Below are 20798 nucleotides of genomic sequence, written 5' to 3' on the forward strand. Positions count from 1 at the left end.
TCTGGGGGGGGGGGGGAGGCAGTTCAAGGGCTTCTGCCACGTCTCTGCTAGGGGCCTGGAGGGAAGCAGTTAGTATTGGAGCAGGGAAAGGGCGGGACAGAGCAGCCTGAAGGTCCTATCCGTTGACGGGGAAGGCACAGAACCGGGTATTTGGTAGGCATAGGCTCTGTAGGGGGGTGGGAGCATAGGCAGGGTCATGGAAGAGCTGGTGTGTGTGTGCAGTGAATCAGCCATCCATGGGGGCCGGGAGGGGGGGAATTAGTGTTGGAGCAGGGGAAGGGTGGGAGAGAATGGGCTGAGGGCCCCGATGTGGGTCGAGGCCGACGTGGTGGTGGGGGAGCTGTGGAGGAGGCAGAAAAGCAAGGAAGGGCAGTGCAGGTGGTGTAGAGGCAGCAGGAGGGTCTCGGCGGTGTCACAGAGGCTGTGGAGGAGGAGGCGGGCCAGCAGCAGGCCCTCAGTGGGGGCAGCAGTGGCAGAAGCGACAGCAGCACTTAATTGGGAGGGCAGCGCGGAGCCCACGAGGGTGGTGGCGAGGCTCAGCTGGAGGTTGAAAGCACTGTAAAAAGGTAAAGGTAGTCCCCTGTGCAAGCACCAGTCATTTCCGACTCTGGGGTGACGTTGCTTTCACAATGTTTTCACGGCAGACTTTTTACGGAGTGGTTTGCCATCGCCTTCCCCAGTCTTTTACACTCCCCCCACCCACACAGCAAGCTGGGGACTTATTTGACCGAGCTCAGAAGGATAGAAGGCTGTCAACCTAGAGCCGGCTACTTGAACCCAGCTTCCGCTGGGATTGAACTCGGGTTGTGAGCAGAGGGCTCCGACTGCAGTACTGCAGCTTTACCACTCTGCGCCACGGGGCTGCTTAAAGGTAAAGATAGTCCCCTGTGCAAGCACCAGTCATTTCCGACTCTGGGGTGATGTTGCATCACAATGTTTTCACAGCAGACTTTTTACGGGGTGGCTTGCCATTGCCTTCCCCAGTCATCTATACTCCCCCCCCCCCCCCACAGCAAGCTGGGAACTCATTTTACCGACCTCGGAAGGATGGAAGGCTGAGTCAACCTGAGCCAGCCACCTGAAACCAGCTTCCGCTGGGATCAAACTCAGGTCGTGAGCAGAGAGTTTGGACTGCAGCTTTACCACTCTGCGCCATGGGGCTCTTCTATTGTTGATACAGCTATATAAGACCTTGGAAGGATGGAAGGCTTAGTCAACCTGAGCCGGCTACTTGAAACCAGCTTTCGTTGGGATTGAACTCAGGTCGTGAGCAGAGAGTTCAGTACTGCAGCTTTACTACGCTGCACCACAAAGGCAAACAACTCCCACATCCTTAAAAACACATTCTGCATGAAAAAAACATGCAGGGCCCTCTTTTGCTGAAGAACATCTGCTGAGAAGCACAAACTGGATGCTGTGGCCCTAACCCAATAAGTCTGTATCAGGCAGCTGAGCCGAGCCAGACAGCCTAGTAACCATTAAGGTGAAGTCAACTTCAAACGAAGGGAGAGCGAAGTGCTCGTTGAATAGGAAGGCAGTTTTGGCTTCTGCGATGCAGAACGGAAGAATGCTACGTAGAATTTTTTGTAGGTCAGAAGGCGTTGATATTCAAGGAAGAAAAATTATGCCTCAGTGTAGTCAGAGGCATGCTTGAGAAATCAGAATAGATTTGTCACCATCAAGTCCACACAAAAAAATTAACCCATTAAAAGTGCCCCATTGCAAAGTCTTTGAAAAGGCAAGGTCTGAGATGACTAACAAATGACTGCCAGTAAATACATATGAATATATTCCATAAAAAGTGTTACTGCCAAAGCTCCCTATTGTTCAGTCGCACAGTTGAGTCTGACTCTTTGTGACCCCAAGAACCAAGTCACCCCAGGCCCTCCTGTCTTCCACCATCCTCCAAAGTGTGCTCAAATGCGTGTTTGTTACATCAGTAATGCTGTCCAGCCATCTCATCTTTTGCCATCCCCTTCTTCTTTTGCCTTCTGTCTTTCCCAGCATCGGGGTCTTCTCCAGTGAGTGATCCCTTCTCTTTTGGTGGCCAAAGTATTTGAGCTTCAGCTTCAGCACCTGACCTTCCAGGGAACAATCAGGGTTGATTTCCCTTAGGGCGGACTGATTGGATCTTCTTGCAGTGCAAGGGACTCTCAAGATTCTTCTCCAACACCACAGCTTGAAAGCATCTATTCTTCTGCGCTTGGCCTTCCTTATGGTCCAGCTCTCACAGCCTACGTTACAACTGGAAATACCATCACTTTGACTATACAGACTTCTGTTGGCAGGGTGATGTCTCTACTTTTTATTATACTGCCTAGGGTATTAATGTAATGTAAGGGGATCATGGAAAAAATAATCTGTAAGGAACGTAGCAATAAAACTCACCAAGAATTATTTTAAACAAAACACATATATAATACCAGACACCCACCCAGACTATACCTCACAAGTCGTTATGTGCTTTGAATTTTAAAAGCCTATTACCAATTCTTTGATGGAATGATTCGCTCCTGTCCCTTATGGAGAGTTATACACATTGACATTGGGCTCAGTCCCCAGAACTCACAGATGGGGATTGGTATAACTGGCCCAATATTTTAAGATCGCTTCAAGAATGAATCATACAGAGATTATTATTTTATCTGAAAAAGTTTTTGCATGCTATTTGGCCTTTCATACTACTCCCACTATGCAGTTCTTTCCACTTGATTTCCAAGGGGTGTGGCGCAGGGACAGGGCTTGAGTTCATGACCGATGCCTCGCCATGAAGCTTTTCATGTGCGCCGACAGCTTCTGAACATCTTCTATAGTCACGGCGTTGTATAAAGAAGCACGGATTCCTCCCACAGACCTGAAATGGAAATGGACACCATTACATTTTTTGCTTGTTTTTTAAAAAAGTATATTAACTGAATTACTCGGTTTCACAAGCAATGAGAGCCAGTTTGGTGTAGTGGTTAAGTGCGCAGACTCTCATCTGGGAGAACCGGGTTTGATTCCCCACTCCTCCGCTTGCCCCTGCTGGAATGGCCTTGGGTCAGCCATAGCTCTCTTATCTGGGAGAACTGGGCTTGATTCTCCACTCCTCCACTTGCAGCTGCTGGAATGGCCGTGGGTCAGCCATAGCTCTCTTATCTGGGAGAACCGGGTTTGATTCCCCCCTCCTCCACTTGCAGCTGCTGGAATGGCCTTGGGTCAGCCAGAGCTCTCTTATCTGGGAGAACCGGGTTTGAGTCCCCACTCCTCCACTTGCAGCTGCTGGAATGGCCTTGGGTCAGCCATAGCTCTCTTATCTGGGAGAACCGGGTTTGATTCCCCACTCCTCCACTTGCAGCTGCTGGAATGGCCTTGGGTCAGCCAGAGCTCTCTTATCTGGGAGAACCGGGTTTGAGTCCCCACTCCTCCACTTGCAGCTGCTGGAATGGCCTTGGGTCAGCCATAGCTCTCTTATCTGGGAGAACCGGGTTTGATTCCCCACTCCTCCACTTGCAGCTGCTGGAATGGCCTTGGGTCAGCTGACTGGCTGGGAAAACTGCAGCAGCAGCGGCAAGGGATGGTGCCCTAACCTCCTTCCCGGGGGGGGGGGGGGGGTGTTGGCCTGGGAGGAGCGTCACGACCCCTTCCCCAGCCTTAAAGTGGTGAAGGGGGGGGAGGTGGCAGCGAGGCTGCGTGGTGGTGGGAGGGCGAAGGAGGGAGGAGAAAAACCGGGGAAGGGAGGATAGATCCAAGTGGGCAGCCCTGTTGGTCTGAAGCAGTAGAACAAAGTAGGAGTCAAATTGCACTTTTAAAAGGTGGTAAGGCTGCGCGGGGGGGGGGGGGAGGAGGGAGGAGGAAATGGGGGGAGAAGGTGCCACAGTGAGGAGGCCGAATTGGGTGCCCCCACCCTACCGGCCCTGGGGCCAAAAAGGTGGGGGACCACTGCCTTAAAGAATAACAGCTTTTGTGGCAGGCTATGAGTTTTCACGAGTCACAGCTCACAAAGGTATTTGAGAAGTAGAAGAAGAAGAAGATATTGGATTTATATCCCGCCCTCCACTCCGAAGAGTCTCAGAGCGGCTCACAATCTCCTTTACCTTCCTCCCCCACAACAGACACCCTGTGAGGTGGGTGGGGCTGGAGAGGGCTCTCCCAGCAGCTGCCCTTTCAAAGACAACTCCTAAGAGAGTTATGGCTGACCCAAGGCCATTCCAGCAGGTGCAAGTGGAGGAGTGGGGAATCAAACCCAGTTCTCCCAGATAAGAGTCCACACACTTAACCACTACACCAAAGTGGGCTGTGATTCATGAAATCGTTCCTCAGCAATTGTCTTACCGATGTCCTTTCAGGGATATCATGTTGTTTTCTACAGCTTCTTCGAGGAATTTCTTTTCCAAGGCCTCATCGCCCTTAATACTGCCAATCCGGAAAGGAACATTCATTCTGCTTCTGCTGTTTCTCTCTACGGGACATCTGAAAATTTCACGTAAGTATATTTATTGACTAGTTATTAATCCTAGAACATCTAATATCAACCATCTAGCTACTTACCACCATTATAATTTTAATGATTTTCTGTAACTATTGTACTAGCACCTGTTGATGTTTTAATCATTGTTCTTATGTTCTTACTGTTGCTTTATCATTTGGTCATGCTAATTTGATTGTGTGGCCCTTAATCTGTGAGCTGCCCTGAGCCTGCTTTTGGTGGGGAGGGCGGGATATAAATTAAATAAATAAATAATCCAGTACCGCATGCGCTGGCCCTGAGTGAATTACTGTACTGCTGAGCAGTGGGTATACCTTATCAGTATGTACAGCTTCAGTTTGCAGCTTAGGTGGCAGTATCAACTGAAAGCAAACTCTTCGTTGAAGCAGGGCTGTTTACCTGTGAAACGCCACCCAGGCAAGGAAACACCTCGTTGGACAGACGGAAATGTGACCAGCCTTTCAATGCACAGGGAATCATACCATGTCTAGTTGTAACTCATGATTTCCCCTGTTCTACTTGGGCTCCCAAGGGAAAGTTGTTTCACATGAATTCTGGTGAAAACAGGAACAAACGCCTCACGGACGTGGACTCATTTCCAATATCCCCCAGAGGCTAAATTTCACACGCACACACCGAGTAATATTGGGGAAAGGCAATGATGTGTTAAGGCGGCTTGTTAACTCCACTCTGAATTTTTGCAAGTCTGCCTACTGAGTTGCCATTTTGCCCTGGTTTTACTACCCTCAGTCAATCCCAGGCCATTTCACTGATTATACAGAAGTCTGGCACATTTTTTAAAATGTCATCTCCCATTTACTCAACAAGAAGGATTTTAAAAAAAAAAAACTAGCCATAGGCAATACTCTTCATTACCTCTTTCTATCATGTACTCCAGCCAGTGCTGGCCCTGGGGCGCATGGTGCCCCAGCCAGGCTCCCTGCCCAGCACCCTCCTGCTGTGCTCTGCCTCTCATGTGCCCCCCTGACTGCTGCCGCCCTCCTCTTCCTCCCTGCAATGACGCTGGACCCTGCCTGCCTTCCCCCCCACCCTCACAGCCAGCCCCTGCCCTCACAGCCAGCCCCCGCCCTTCCCTTCTGCCGCTCTTCCCCACCTCAGCGCGCCACGATAATGCTGGGCCCTACCGGCAAGGCAGCCGCATGTTTTTTTAAGGCAGCGCTGCAAGAGACTGGAGAGCCAGTTTGGTGTAGTGGTTAAGTGTGCAGGCTCTCATCTGGGAGAACCGGGTTTGATTCCCCACTCCTCCACTTGCACCTGCTGGAATGGCCTTGGGTCAGCCAGAGCTCTCTTATCTGGGAGAACCGGGTTTGATTCCCCACTCCTCCACTTGCAGCTGCTGGAATGGCCTTGGGTCAGCCATCGCTCTCTTCTCTGGGAGAACCGGGTTTGATTCCCCACTCCTCCACTTGCAGCTGCTGGAATGGCCTTGGGTCAGCCAGAGCTCTGGCAGAGGTTGTCCTTGAAAGGACAGCTGCTGTGAAAGGACCTCTCAGCCCCACCCACCTCCCAGGGGAGGAAGGTAAAGGAGATTGTGAGCCACTCTGAGACTCTTTGGAGTGAAGGGCAGGTTATAAATCCAATATCTTCATCTACCTCACAGGGTGTCTGTTGTTGGGGGTGGGGAAGGTAAAGGAGATTGTGAGCCGCTCTGAGACTCTTTGGAGTGAAGGGCAGGTTATAAATCCAATGTCTTCATCTACCTCACAGGGTGTCTGTTGTAGGGGGAGGGGAAGGTAAAGGAGATCATGAGCCGCTCTGAGACTCTTTGGAGTGGAGGGCGGGATATAAATCCAATATCTTCTTCCCCCTCACTTCCGGTTCCGAAAACGAGGGGAGGGGGAGAAGCCTCCTTCCTCGCTGCCTTCAAAAAATGCATGGCTGCCTCGCCGGTAGGGCCCAGTATTGTGACAGCAAGCTGGGGTGGGGAAGAGTGGCAGATGGGAAGGGATAGGCAGGGACTGGCAGCGGTGGGAAGGCAGGCAGGCTCGCAAACTATGTGGTTGTCTTGGGCACTGGGAAGGAGGGAACCCAATTCGGCGCCCCCCTTCCCGGTGCCCTAGGCCAGGGGTAGCCGGTAGCTCTCCAGATATTTTTTTGCCTACAACTCCCATCAGCCCCTGCCAGCATGGCCAATGGCTGGGGTTGATGGGAGTTGTAGGCAAAAAAACATCTGGAGAGCTACCGTTGGCCACCCCTGCCCTAGGCAACCACCTAGTTTGCCTAGTGGGCGAGCCGGCCCTGACTCCAGCTAAAATTTAAAGCATGTTTTCCAGAGTATTTCAAGTCTGCACATGCAAATCACTGACAATACTTGCCTTACTGTAGCGAGCAAGTCATGTTCTCACTTGCCTACGTGTCACAGAAGAGCCATCTAGGAGTGCACTTCTGATCATTTTAGCTTTCTTCCCTGCCACCCACAGTCCTAACATCTGGGAAAGTTTTGGCAACAATGATATAAGGTTTAGTCCAATCACTGTGTGAAATGATGAGTATGTAGGCCATGATTTATGCCTTACTGTAAGACACTTTACAGTATGATAAAAAGAAAAGCAACTTACACATAGAATCCATTAGAGTTGTCAATAATGTCGTAGATCATTTGGGATTTAATTCGGCTAAGTTTGTCCATAGCTGTAACTCCTCCATTGTTTTTTATCCACTCCAGGACCAAACCCATAATGTAGATACTAGGATCAGAACAAAGGATGTGCGTGTTACTTGTACATTCAGGTAGGCAGCCATATTGGTCTGAAGCGGCAGAACAAAGCATGAGCCCAGTGGCACCTTTTAAATCGACAAAGTTGTATTAAAGGTATAAACTGTTGTGTACATGGCACACTTCTTCAAATACAGTGAAACACAATTTCCTCAACCGTTACAGATTGGCAGCGAGAGGGTTGATGGTGAGTTCTAGCCCAGGAGTGTCAAACATGTGGCCAAGGGGATGAAAGGCCCCCCAGAGGGCTCCTATCTGGCCCCCGAGCAACTGGTTGTCATCTGCTTCCTTCTCCCTCTCTCTTGCTTCCTTCTGCATCTCAGTTTGGTTTGCCAGGCTTACTCAGTCGCTACAAAGCAAGACCTCTTCTCCATTGGTTGAGGTTCCTCCCTTGGGGAGGAAAGGGAGAAGGCAGAGCTTGTTTTTCCAGGGTCTCTCAATCGCACAGCAAGGCTACAGACCCAAGCCTCTCTTCCTTCCCCCTCCTTGTCCCCTGGAGAAGGAAAGAAAGAGGCAGAGCTTCCTTTGCCCAGTTCCCTGGATCCCATGGGAGAGATACAAAGAAAGCACCTTTAATACCAACAAGTGCTAATGTTTTAAGCATGTTTTAAGGGTTTTAAAAAAATAATATTTAATTATGTTTGCCTATTTCCTTTATAAAGTTTATATCTCTGCTACCTAATCTTAAATAGGTATACACATAGCCTGGCCCAACAAGGTCTCATTTATATCAGATCCGGCCCTCATAACAAATGAGTTCGACACCCCTGTTCTAGTCCTTCCTGGCAACTAACCTCCCTATCTATATGTAATGGTTGAGGGAATTCTGCTTTACTGTATCTGAAGAAGTGTGATTGCACACAAAAGCTTATAACTTGAATGAAATCTTGTTGGTCTCAAACAATGTTCCCTCTAAGCTGCAGAGTCTTGTGAGCAAAAATTCTACTTTCTGAGTTACTGGCATTAAAGTTCTGAGTTACTGCATAAATTATTATTATTAGGTTTGGAACACTTTCCCTATGAAGAAAGGTTAAAACGCTTGGGGCTCTTTAGCTTGGAGAAACGTCGACTGTGGGGTGACATGAGAGAGGTTTGCAAGATTATGGATGGGATGGAGAAAGTAGAGAAAGAAGTACTTTTCTCCCTTTCTCACAATACAAGAATTCATGGGCATTCGATGAAATTGCTGAGCAGTCGGGTTAGAATGGATAAAAGGAAGTACTTCTTCACCCAAAGGGTGATTAACATGTGGAATTCACTGCCACAGGATGTGGTGGCAGGTACAAGCATAGCCAGCTTCAAGAGGGGTTTGGATAAAAATATGGAGCAGAGGTCCATCAGCGGCTATTAACCACAGCATATTATTGAAACTGTCTGGGGCAGTAATGCTCTGTATTCTTGGTGTTTGGGGGGGGCAAAGTGGAAGGGCTTATAGCCCCATTTGTGAACCTCCTTTTTTTTTTGGCCACTGTGTGACACAGAGCGTTGGACAGGATGGGCCATTGGCCTGATCCAGCATGGCTTCTCTTATGTTCTTATGTGACACAGAATGTTGGACTGGATGGGCCATTGGCCTGATCCAACATGGCTTCTCTTATGTTCACATGTGACACAGAGTGTTGGACTGGATGGGCCACTGGCCTGATCCAACATGGCTTCTGTTATGTTCTTATGTGACACAGAGTGTTGGACTGAATGGGCCATTGGCCTGATCCAACATGGCTTCTCTTATGTTCACATGTGACACAGAGTGTTGGACTGGATGGGCCACTGGCCTGATCCAACATGGCTTCTCTTATGTTCTTATGTGACACAGAATGTTGGACTGGATGGGCCATTGGCCTGATCCAACATGGCTTCTCTTATGTTCACATGTGACACAGAGTGTTGGACTGGATGGGCCACTGGCCTGATCCAACATGGCTTCTCTTATGTTCTTATGTGACACAGAATGTTGGACTGGATGGGCCATTGGCCTGATCCAACATGGCTTCTCTTATGTTCACATGTGACACAGAGTGTTGGACTGGATGGGCCACTGGCCTGATCCAACATGGCTTCTTTTATGTTCTTATGTGACACAGAGTGTCAGACTGGATGGGCCATTGGCCTGATCCAACATGGCTTCTCTTATGTTCTTATGTGACACAGAGTGTTGGACTGGATGGACCATTGGCCTGATCCAGCATGGCTTCTCTTATGTTCTTATGTGACACAGAGTGTTGGACTGGATGGGCCATTGGCCTGATCCAGCATGGCTTCTCTTATGTTCTTATGTGACACAGAGTGTTGGACTGGATGGGCCATTGGCCTGATCCAGCATGGCTTCTCTTATGTTCTTATGTGACACAGAGTGTTGGACTGGATGGGCCACTGGCCTGATCCAACATGGCTTCTTTTATGTTCTTATGTGACACAGAGTGTCAGACTGGATGGGCCATTGGCCTGATCCAACATGGCTTCTCTTATGTTCTTATGTGACACAGAGTGTTGGACTGGATGGACCATTGGCCTGATCCAGCATGGCTTCTCTTATGTTCTTATGTGACACAGAGTGTTGGACTGGATGGGCCATTGGCCTGATCCAACATGGCTTCTCTTATGTTCTTATTATTGTGCTCTGGGGTCATCCTTCCTGAGCTAAGACAAAAATGTGTGAACTGGAGGCTAAAAATCTGTGAGCTAGATCACGCTAACTCAGCTTAGAGGGAACACTGGTCTCAGAATACTTGTAATAAACTGTATCTATTAATTCTGAACACATCTGAACAAAATAGGAAGCTGCTGCTTAGTTTACGCTGGATTGTACAGTCGACACTGAACTGGAGGTGGATGGAGCCACCCGCTTCCAAGGCAAAGTTTTCATCATCTTTTTTACACACAATCTATCTAGATCAGGGTGTGACACGGAGGACAGGAATGTGCCACTCTAAGGTTTCATTCAAGCATGTGAGCCAAAAAGCAGAAAAGCACATGGTGGTTAGAGCAGGGGTGTCAAACTCATTTGTTATGAGGGCCGCATCTGACATCAATGAGACCTTGTTGAGCCGAGCCATATTGGGCCAAGCCGGGACATATCAGACTGGGTAATGTGGATACCTATTTAAGATTAGATAGCAGAGGCATAAACGTTATAAAGGACACAGACAAACACAATTAAAGGAGGGTTAAAAAAAACCACAACCTTAAAACACGCTTAAAACATTAGCACTCATTGGTCTTAAAAGTGCTTTCTTTATAGCTCTCCCATGGGATACAGTGAATTGGGCAAAGGAAGCTGTGGCTCTTTCCTTCCTTTCCCACAGGATGAGGAGGGGGAGGAGCCTCAGCCAATAGAAGCAAGAGAGGCTTGGTTCAGTAGCTCTGCTGTGAGATTGAGAGAGCCTGGCAAAGCAAGCTCTGCCTCCTCCCCTTCCTCCCCAAGGGAGGAGCCTCAGCCAGTGGAGAAAATAGATTTTTTTTGTTCTGTAGCTCCCGTGCAATTGAGCTAGCCTTGCAAAGCAAGCTGTTATGCAGAAGGAAGCAAGAGAGAGGGAGAAGGAAGCAGATGACAGCCAGTTGCTCAAGGGCCTGATAGGAGCCCTCTGGGGGCCTGATTCGGCCTCCAGGCTGCATGTTTGACACTCAGGGCCGGCTCTGCCACTAGGGAAACTAGGCAATTGCCTAGGGCACCAGCCTGCGGGACGCCAAACTGGACACCCCCCAGGTGACTTTAAACCAGCCGCCTGCTACACGCAGAACCTACAGCACCAATAACACTGAGTCTATCGCTGCCTCCTGATCACTGTTTAAAGTGAAGCGGTGTTTTCCCTCAAGCTGCCACTAGATGTCTCTGAGGAGCACAGGTCGCCGCTAACAACCTCAGGAAAGATTCAAACGCCTCGAAGCCTTTTAAAAAAACATAATGCTGAACCTCTGAGGCTCAGGACTGCCCGCCCAGGAGTCCACTTCTGCCGCCACAAACCTAGAGAAGCAGTTCTGTTTTCTCTAAGTGGCAAAATACACTGGGGGGGGGGGAGAATTTTTATTTTAACTCGTGGTGGGAAACATCAGACAATCGCAGCTGATTTGTGGCCAGGCTCCGTGTCAGGAGAAGGGCCCGGGTATTCTTCTGGAGTCTCCTGTTTCAGTATTAACCAAGGCTGACTCTGCTGAGATCCCAAGATCTGGCTCGCCTGGGTTTCTTTTCTCCCCCCCACCCCGCCCCCAATTCTTTTTTTTACTGTGTAATTTTGATGTATCTCTCGGCGTCCAGGAGGAATCCAAGCGGAGCGCTGCTGCGCCTCTTTCAACAACCCGCAGTCAGATGGGAAGTCCGTTTCCTTGCCCTCTCCCACCTATCATGACCATCTCCTTCATGGCATTGCAGCTCTCTTGGCACAAGTCCCCCCCCAAAAACGCACTGCTGTGTCAGATGCATGTCCCCCTTTCCACAGACACACACACACACCGCTGCCTGAGACTGAATTAGATTAGTCCCTAGAGGCCTGTGGGGAGGAGACGCCTCTCTCCCCCCTCCCCCTCCCCTGTCCTCCTTCGCCCCCCAGCAACAGAAATTCCTCCAAGGGAAGAAGAGCGGTTCCTGTTCTTCTTGGGGCCAGGTGAGCGAGGCGCACTGTTCCCTGCATTAGCAAGAAAACCCCTTCTCTCTAGCCCGCCCCCTCCCCTTGGCTGCTTCCATTCAGTGTGGCAGGGAGGGCATCTCTTGATATCCCAGTTGCCTTCTCCTCGAGCCAGCAGGAAAAGGGGGTGGGGGGGAGAAGGACGCTGCCGATGAGCAGCAGCCCCAAGACCCTTTCATGGGGGCAGAAGAAGAAGATATTGGATTTATATCCCGCCCTCCACTCCGAAGAGTCTCAGAGCGGCTCACAATCTCCTTTCCCTTCCTCCCCCACAACAGACACCCTGTGAGGTAGATGAAGATATTGGATTTATATCCCGCCCTCCACTCCGAAGAGTCTCAGAGCGGCTCACAATCTCCTTTACCTTCCTCCCCCACAACAGACACCCTGTGAGGTAGATGAAGATACTAGATTTGTATCCCACCCTCCACTCCAAAGAGTCTCAGAGCGGCTCACAATCTCCTTTACCTTCCTCCCCCACAACAGACACCCTGTGAGGTAGATGAAGATATTGGATTTATATCCCGCCCTCCACTCCGAAGAGTCTCAGAGCGGCTCACAATCTCCTTTACCTTCCTCCCCCACAACAGACACCCTGTGAGGTAGATGAAGATATTGGATTTATATCCCGCCCTCCACTCCGAAGAGTCTCAGAGTGGCTCACAATCTCCTTTACCTTCCTCCCCCACAACAGACACCCTGTGAGGTAGATGAAGATACTGGATTTATATCCCGCCCTCCACTCCGAAGAGTCTCAGAGTGGCTCACAATCTCCTTTACCTTCCTCCCCCACAACAGACACCCTGTGAGGCAGATGAAGATACTGGATTTATATCCCGCCCTCCACTCCGAAGAGTCTCAGAGCGGCTCACAATCTCCTTTACCTTCCTCCCCCACAACAGACACCCTGCGAGGTGGGTGGGGCTGGAGAGGGCTCTCACAGCAGCTGCCCTTTCAAGGACAACCTCTGCCAGAGCTATGGCTGACCCAAGGCCATTCCAGGCCATTCCAAGGACAATGTCACACAAGGTGCCCGGGAACGGGTTCATGTCACAGCTGCCCACCTGGAAGTCATGGTAACAATTTATCTATTTTCCAAAATTGGTTATCAGTGTGGGGGGGTGGGTCACCAGAAGTTAGCCAGCCCTGTTGACACCCCTAGGTTAGAGTGTCGGGCTAGGGTTGGGAAGACCTGGGCTTAAAGCCCCACTAACTCTGCCACGAGGCTCCATTGATGACCTTTGGCCTGCCACTCTCTGTCAACCTCGCAGGATTTGTTGTGAGGATAAAGCAGAGGAGGGAGAATTATGAACTCCTTGGAAGAAGGGCCAGATGAAAGTGTATTTTATAAAATACTAAAAAGCAAAGCACCCTTTCACTGAATGTGGATCATCTCAGGACAATGCAGGATGACTTTCTGTGTAAGTTTTAGAAATTTCTAGTTACAACATAGCTACTCTAGGAAACATTAAGGCCTCGTAAAAGATACAAATTTAAAAAGGACAGAATTAGGGCTGCCAAGCCCCCAGTTCGGGAGGTTCCCAACCCCCCCCCCCCGGCCCACATTCCCAACTCGCCAGCCCCCCTATATTGCTGGTGCGATGATGTCACCCAGAAGTGACATCAAAATGGCAGCGCCTGTGCGGGGACGCTCTAGGCGTTTCCAGGAAAACTCTACGGGTTTCCCGGACGCTCTAGCCATTTGGGAGGGAAAACTCTATGGTACAATAGGCAATAGGTACCATAGAGTTTTCCCCTCCCAAATGGCTAGAGCATCCTGGAAAACCATAGTTTTCCAGGAAGCGCCTATGGGAGGCTGGGGACATGGCAACCCTAGGCAGAATTCCCACTATTCACTTCTTCACCTGTACTGATTGTCAGATTTGCAGAGATTAAGGCATAGACTAAGAACATAAGAGGAGCCATGTTGGATCAGGTCAATGGCCCATCAAATCCAATGCTCTTTGTCACACAGTGGTCAAAACTTAGGTGCCATTGGGAGGTCCACCAGTGGGGCCATAAGAACATAAGAGGAGCCATGTTGGATCAGGCCAATGGCCCATCCAGTCCAACACTCAGTGTCACATAAGAACATAAGAGAAGCCATGTTGGATCAGGCCAATGGCCCATCCAGTCCAACATTGTGTGTCACACAGTGGCCAAAAAAACCAGGAAGTCAACCAGTGGGGCTAGAAGCCCTCCCACTGTGCCCCGCCCCAAGCACCAAGAATACAGAGCATCACTGCACCTCAAAAAGGATATTATAGCATTGGAGAAAGTCCAGAAAAGGGCAACTAGAATGATTAAAGGGCTGGAACACTTTCCCTATGAAGAAAGGTTAAAACGCTTGGGGCTCTTTAGCTTGGAGAAACGTTGACTGCGGGGTGACATGATAGAGGTTTACAAGATAATGCATGGGATGGAGAAAGTAGAGAAAGAAGTACTTTTCTCCCTTTCTCACAATACAAGAACTCGTGGGCATTCGATGAAATTGCTGAGCAGTTAAAACGGATAAAAGGAAGTACTTCTTCACGCAAAGGGTGTTTAACACGTGGAATTCACTGCCACAGGAGGTGGTGGCGGCCACAAGCATAGCCACCTTCAAGAGGGTTTTAGATAAAAATATGGAGCAGAGGTCCATCAGTGGCTATTAGCCACAGTGTGTGTGTGTCTGTGTGTGTGTGTGTGTGTGTATATATATATATATATATATATATATATATATATATATATATATATATATGTTCCCAACCCACTGGCCCACATTGGGCCGGTGGGGGGAAGCTCCCCCGACTTCGCTGGCGCGATGACGTCACCCAGACATGACATCATCGCACCAGCGATGTCACGCGCCAGTCGCTCTAGACATCTTTTGGAAAACTCTATGGTTTCCCCAGACATTCTAGCGATTTGGGAGGGAAAACTCTATGGTACAATAGGTACCATAGAGTTTTCCTCTCCCAAATCGCTAGAGCATCTGGGAAAACCATAGAGTGTCCCCAGAAATGCCTAGAGCAGCCAGCATGGGAAGTCGCTAACGCCATGATGTCACGTCTGGCAAGTCCCCCACCGGAGCCCTCAGGGGACTTGGCAACCCAGCACATTCAACACAAAACATTTAACTGAAGGGAGGCACTTAAACCAAGGAAAGGATTGTGAAATCATAGGCAGAGAATCTTTTTTCACATGAGTCGCTAAATGTAAACCGTCCACAGGCCCAGGAAAAACAGCACTAAATCGTTTACTGGAGCTGAAATTCAGTTCTGCTACATTAAATACATCCACCACGCTAATCTATACCCAGAATAATTTGGTTATGCAACTGGATCAGCACAATCCTACACTGTGGTACTGGCAACATGCAAATTAAATGATGAGATCATATTATGAAACTTCTCCCTAACAAAGCAAAATTGACTTCATCCTCCTTTTTGTTAGTGACCTATCAGAAAGCAAACAAATATCTTCTGAAGCTGCTTTACATATCAAACAATATGCAGGTAACTAGCAAGATACCATATTTTTCAAAATATTTTTCATAATTACCAGAAGCATGGAGGAGTGTTGTATAGTGAGCCATTTTCCGACTGTACTTTGTAGTCTAACACGATAGGGCACTCTTTGAGGGCAAAGCCAAGTAAGTCGTCCCGCACTATAACCGCCGTCACTCCAGCGGTGCCTATATTCTTCTGGGCACCAGCAAAAATCACACCAAACTTTTTTTTTTTTGAGAGAGAGAGAGAAAAAATAAATATTAAATACAGGGCTTTTTTGGAAGAAAAAAGCCCAGCAGGAACTCATTTGCATATTAGACTAACACAGCGCCTGGGCACCTCCCCCAGACCATGTACTTTTATCCTGTAGACTCTACTGTGATTTGCGTGCATCTTATCTGGATCCTATATTGCAATCCCTGGAGGGTAAATCGGATGAAAGCAAGATAGTAAGCTTACTGGCCTCAAATAAGGCCAAAACCATCGAAGTGGTGGCAAACTTCCTTTACTGTGCTTATATGAGAAGTGTGTTTAGAATGTTTAATTAAACACCTTTTCCCCGCTTCCTTGATTTGATACTGTTGTTGTTATGCCAATAAAGGTTCTGTGACTATGACTGTAATTTCTATTCACTTAAAAAGCAACTAAGCATTTTTTCAGAGCTTTTCAAATTGTCTTTTTCAGACAAGTCCTTGCCTGAAAGCCTGAGATGTACCTATATATACACACAAGAGTAAAGGAGAACAGAATTAAAAGACCAGAATGGAAGGAAAATTAATAAAACAGGGGCTTCTAACATAACATTCTCACCATTTTCACCAAACTATAGTCCAAGAGTTTTTAATGGAAGTCATAAAATTTTAGCAGTATAAAAATAAGCGGCCGCATGCTGTTGGGTGGTTTTCCCACCTATGTCTGTAAGATTGCTTGCTGTGCTGCTCCTATTTTTGTACTGCTTGTTTTTATGATACTATTTTAACTCTGTTGTTTTTACCGTTGTAAGCTGCCCTGAGCCCACTTGTAGGATATAAATCCAAAATCAAATTAAATTAAAATTAAATAAATTTTAAAAATCTAGGTTTGCGATCTAGAAATATCCTATCTGCACAAAAATTCCCTTCTTGACCCTTCTTTTAAACAGAGGCTAGATGGCCATCTGACAGCAATGCTGAGCCTGTGAATTTAGGGGGAAGTGTTTGTGAGTTTCCTGCATTGTGCAGGGGGTTCCTCGGGAGGTGGTGGGCTCTCCTTCCTTGGAGGTTTTTCAACAGAGGCTAGATGGCCCTCTGACAGCAATGAGGATCCTGTGAATTTAGGGGGAGGTATTTCTGAGTTTCCTGCATTGTGCAGGGGATTCCTCGGGAGGTGGTGGGCTCTCCTTCCTTGGAGGTTTTTCAACAGGCTAGATGGCTCTCTGACAGCAATGAGGATCCTGTGAATTTAGGGGGAGGTGTTTGTGAGTTTCCTGCATTGTGCAGGGGGTTCCTCGGGAGGTGGTGGGCTCTCCTTCCTTGGAGGTTTTTCAACAGAGGCTAGATGGCCCTCTGACAGCGATGAGGATCCTGTGAATTTAGGGGGAGGTATTTGTGAGTTTCCTGCATTGTGCAGGGGGTTCCTCGGGAGATGGTGGGCTCTCCTTCCTTGGAGGTTTTTCAACAGAGGCTAGATGGCCCTCCGGCAGCAATGAAGATCCTGTGAATTTATGGGAAGGTGTTTGTGACTTTCCTCTATTGTGCAGGGGGTTGGACTGGTCTCTTCCAGCTCTATGATTCTACCCCAAGACTAAGACGTTGCACCTTGCAGAATCTGTCCTTTAAGAATGTTACCTTGGAAACGTCCACTGGCCTGGAAAGGAAGTTCGATGACATGTCACAAACGAGGACTGCCTTTCCAACATCAGGTACAAAATCAAACTCCACGCCGTGAACGGTCTCGTTTGCGCAGTAATAAACATAAGAGGCATTTGGGTTAAGGTTCCAAGTGCTTGGGTCAGGGACTTCTGAACCAGGTAAGAAGACACAGAAACAAGGGCAGATTCTCAATTCAGCAGTTTAACTGTAACAGTATAGGCTCTCCTTTACACAGTGAACTTTGAACTGTGACTCAGCTCAAGGTATTTCCATTCCTTTGCCAACAAAGTTCATCTGTTCTTGCATTGCTGTAGAAGAAAAGTTTGCAATGCTAACAACAGACAGCACTGTATTCACCAAAAAAATGTGCTAACAATTGTGGATTAAGCTTCTAGCCACCCAGAGGACATTGCAAGCTCCATGGCAGATGTCATGCTATCTCAAAAGGAGAAGGACCTCTAATGCAGGGGCGTCGAACTCATTTGTTATGAGGGCCGGATCTGACATGACTGAGACCTTGTTGGGCTGAGACATGTTGGGCCAGGCCATGTGTGTATCTATTTAAGATTAGGTAGTAGAGATATAAATTTTATAAAGCACACAAACACAATATATATATATTTTTAAAAAACTTAAAACATGCTTAAAATGTTAGCACTCATTTGTCTTAAAGGTGTTTTCTTTGTATTTTTCCCATGGGATCCTGGGAACTGGGCAAAGGAAGCTCTGGCTCTTTTCTTCCTTCCCCAGGGACTGGGGGGAGGAGCCTCAGCCAATGGAGAAAATAGAGGTTTTGCTCTGTAGCTCCTGTGCGAATGAGCAAGCCTGACAAAGCAAGCTGTGATGTCGAAGGAAGCAAGATCACTGATTCTATCCCAGGCATCTCCAGTTAAAATGACCGGACAGTATATGAAAGACCTTCACTTTAGGCCCTAGAGAATTGCTTAGGGTTGCCAATCCCCAGGTGGGGACAGGGGATTCCCCGGTTTGGAGGCCCTCCCACCGCTTCAGGGTCATCAGAAAGTGGGGAGATGTCTGCTGGGCACTCATTATTCCCTATGGAGACTGATTCCCACAGGGAGTAATGGAGAACTGATCTGCTGGTATGTGGGGCTCTGGGGGGGGGCTGTTTTTTGAGGTAGAGGCACCAAATTTGCAGCATAGCATCCAACACCTCTCCTTAAAAGACCCTCCAAGTTTCAAAAAGATTGGGCTGAGGGGTTCATTTCTATGAGCCCCCAAAGAAGGTGCCCCATCCTTCATTATTTCCAAGGGAGGGAAGACATATAAAGTGTGCAGTCCCTTTGAATGTGATGGCCAGAACTTCCTTTGAAGTTCAATTATATCTGTCCCAACCTTTCTCCTGGCTCCACGCCCAATGTCTCCTGGCTCCACCCCCAAAGTCCCCAGATATTTCTTGAATTGGAGTTGGCAACCCTAGAATTGTTCCAACTCTGTGTATACAGTACTGGCCTTAATGGTCTGATTCTGTATAAGACAGCTTCATGTTTGTGTTCATATGTGTGCATGAGCTCAAGATTTATTGTTGTTTCTACCATGCAGCCCCGTGGCGCAGAGTGGTAAAGCAGCAGTACTGCAGTACTGTGGTCTGAACTCTCTGCTCACGACCTGAGTTTGATTCCGGCGGAAGCTGGATTCAGGTGGCCAGCCCAAGGTTGACTCAGCCTCCCATCCTTCCGAGGTCAGTAAAATGAGTCCCCAGCTTGCTGGGGGGAAAGTGTAAAAGACTGGGGAAGGCAATGGCGAACCACCCCATAAAAAGTCTGCCGTGAAAACGTTGTGAAAGCAACGTCACCCCAGAGTCGGAAACGACTGGTGCTTGCACAGGGGACCTTTTCCTTTTCCTACCATGCTTACAAGCGAATTGTTTTCAGTTTATTACATATAACAGTGAGACATAAGAATTAAATACAATAAAGAATACTAGCATGTAAGACAATGTATTTTTCACCCATGTAGAATCTGAAGTGATCTTACTTGTGTAACTAGAAAGTTTAGGATGAACAAGATTCACTTTGGCATATTTCTCTGCTTCCTTAGCAGCTTTCGCTGACCAGCCTCCAGTAACCACATAGTCTGCAATCCTTGCTTCTTTTAATCCGATAAGATTAAGTGGGATACCACTAAATTGTCCAGATCCACCTCCTTGGAGGAAAACCACTTTGTAGTTGTCAGGTATATTTCTGTGCAAAGAGAAGAAAGTTTCCTTTTATCTTATCCAAACAGTTTCCAACATTCTATCATTAATGCTATTTTCGTTCAAATAAAGTAGCAATACCAACACTGAGGGGTAGAGTATAAGTAAATCCAGCACTCTGTACTCAGTCAAAGTTAAAATTATTTTTCCTTTAATTTTCCTGCCCCTAGCCGCACCACTATACACAGCCATTCAACAAATGCAAGATGTCTTGAGATAATATTTTTCAGTTGGATAAATGAGTTTTGCTGAAATGCACTTATTGCACTAATGCATATTATTAGTAACTTCACAGAAAGCAGTTTGACATTATGTTTTCAGCCCACCAGTCAACTTAAGTCTGCACAATAACTGTTTTTAATCATTCGGTTTACATGCTAGCTGCAGTTCCCTTCACCTAGATCAGGGGTGGCCAAACCTGCTTAATGCAAAAGCCACATAGAATAAATGTCAGATGTTTGAGAGCCATCAGATATTTGAGAGAGGAAGGAAGGAAGGAAGGAAGGAAGGAAGGAAGGAAGGAAGGAAGGAAGGAAGGAAGGAAGGAAGGAAGGAAGGAAGGAAGGAAGGGAGGGAGGGAGGGAGGGAGGGAGGGAGGGAGGGATAGGTGGAAAGAAAGCAACTTTAACTCTAAATGCATTCTCCAAGCTGCTGGCTGGCTTGACCTGGAGAAGTGATTAAAAGAGACAAATGCTTTCTCTGAGCAAGCCAACGGGGCGGTGGGGGCTTTGAGAGCCACACAATAAGTGTGAAAGAGCCACACGTGGCTCCTGAACCACAGTTTGGCCACCACTGACCTAGACCAAGACCTTCCAAAATTATGGCTCCCCGTTTTATAGCGAGTTTATTATTTCTGTCTAAATTCTTTTTAAAAAAATGATACTGAATTTTAAACTTTATTATTATGTGGGACGCTTTAACTTTTTTTGGGGGGGGGAGATGGTCCCAGACAACAGTTTCCCCCAGAAAATGACATTTCTGCTTGTAGAAGAGGAGGCAGCAATCTCTGCTCCAATTTTACCCCATGTGGTGTCGTTCCTGAGGATCAACTAAACCCCAGGAACACAACCAGGGCTTTTTTTGGTAGGAAAAAACCATGCAGGAACTCATTTGCATATTAGGCCACACACCCCGATGTCACCATTGTTTTGCATCGGGCTTTTTTATGGGGAAAGGCCAGAAGGGACTCGTGTGTATTAGGCCACACCCTTGGCCTAAAGCCAGCCGGAACTGCGTTCCTGCTCAAAAAAAAAAAAAGAGCCCCAAACACAACTAAAGGAGTGTCCCCTGTTACAACAGGAGAGCGAAGTGGGACCCCCCTCCCCTTCAACAAAGTCAGCAGGCTGTAGCAGATTTATGCCACGAAACATAAATGTTTAAATAGCATCCTCTAAAAGTTCTATGTTTGC

The 20798-nt window shown here is 47.8% G+C and overlaps 1 protein-coding gene across 1 annotated transcript in view; it reads right to left on the reverse strand.

Annotated features, from left to right (window-relative positions):
• Nucleotides 1–2281: 2281 nt before the first annotated feature.
• Nucleotides 2282–20798, reverse strand: part of LOC132576638 (phosphoserine aminotransferase-like) — a 31140-nt gene continuing 12623 nt past the window's right edge. The window contains exons 4-9 of the mRNA XM_060246004.1: nt 19170–19375; nt 17148–17320; nt 15374–15543; nt 7048–7176; nt 4315–4452; nt 2282–2854 (exon numbers count right to left, since the gene is read on the reverse strand). Coding sequence (XP_060101987.1) covers nt 2749–2854; nt 4315–4452; nt 7048–7176; nt 15374–15543; nt 17148–17320; nt 19170–19375 — 922 coding nt within the window. The 3' untranslated portion in view covers nt 2282–2748. The remainder of the gene's footprint in view (nt 2855–4314; nt 4453–7047; nt 7177–15373; nt 15544–17147; nt 17321–19169; nt 19376–20798) is intronic.

Source organism: Heteronotia binoei, chromosome 8 (assembly GCF_032191835.1).
Source record: "Heteronotia binoei isolate CCM8104 ecotype False Entrance Well chromosome 8, APGP_CSIRO_Hbin_v1, whole genome shotgun sequence".
NCBI classification, from domain to species: domain Eukaryota; kingdom Metazoa; phylum Chordata; class Lepidosauria; order Squamata; family Gekkonidae; genus Heteronotia; species Heteronotia binoei.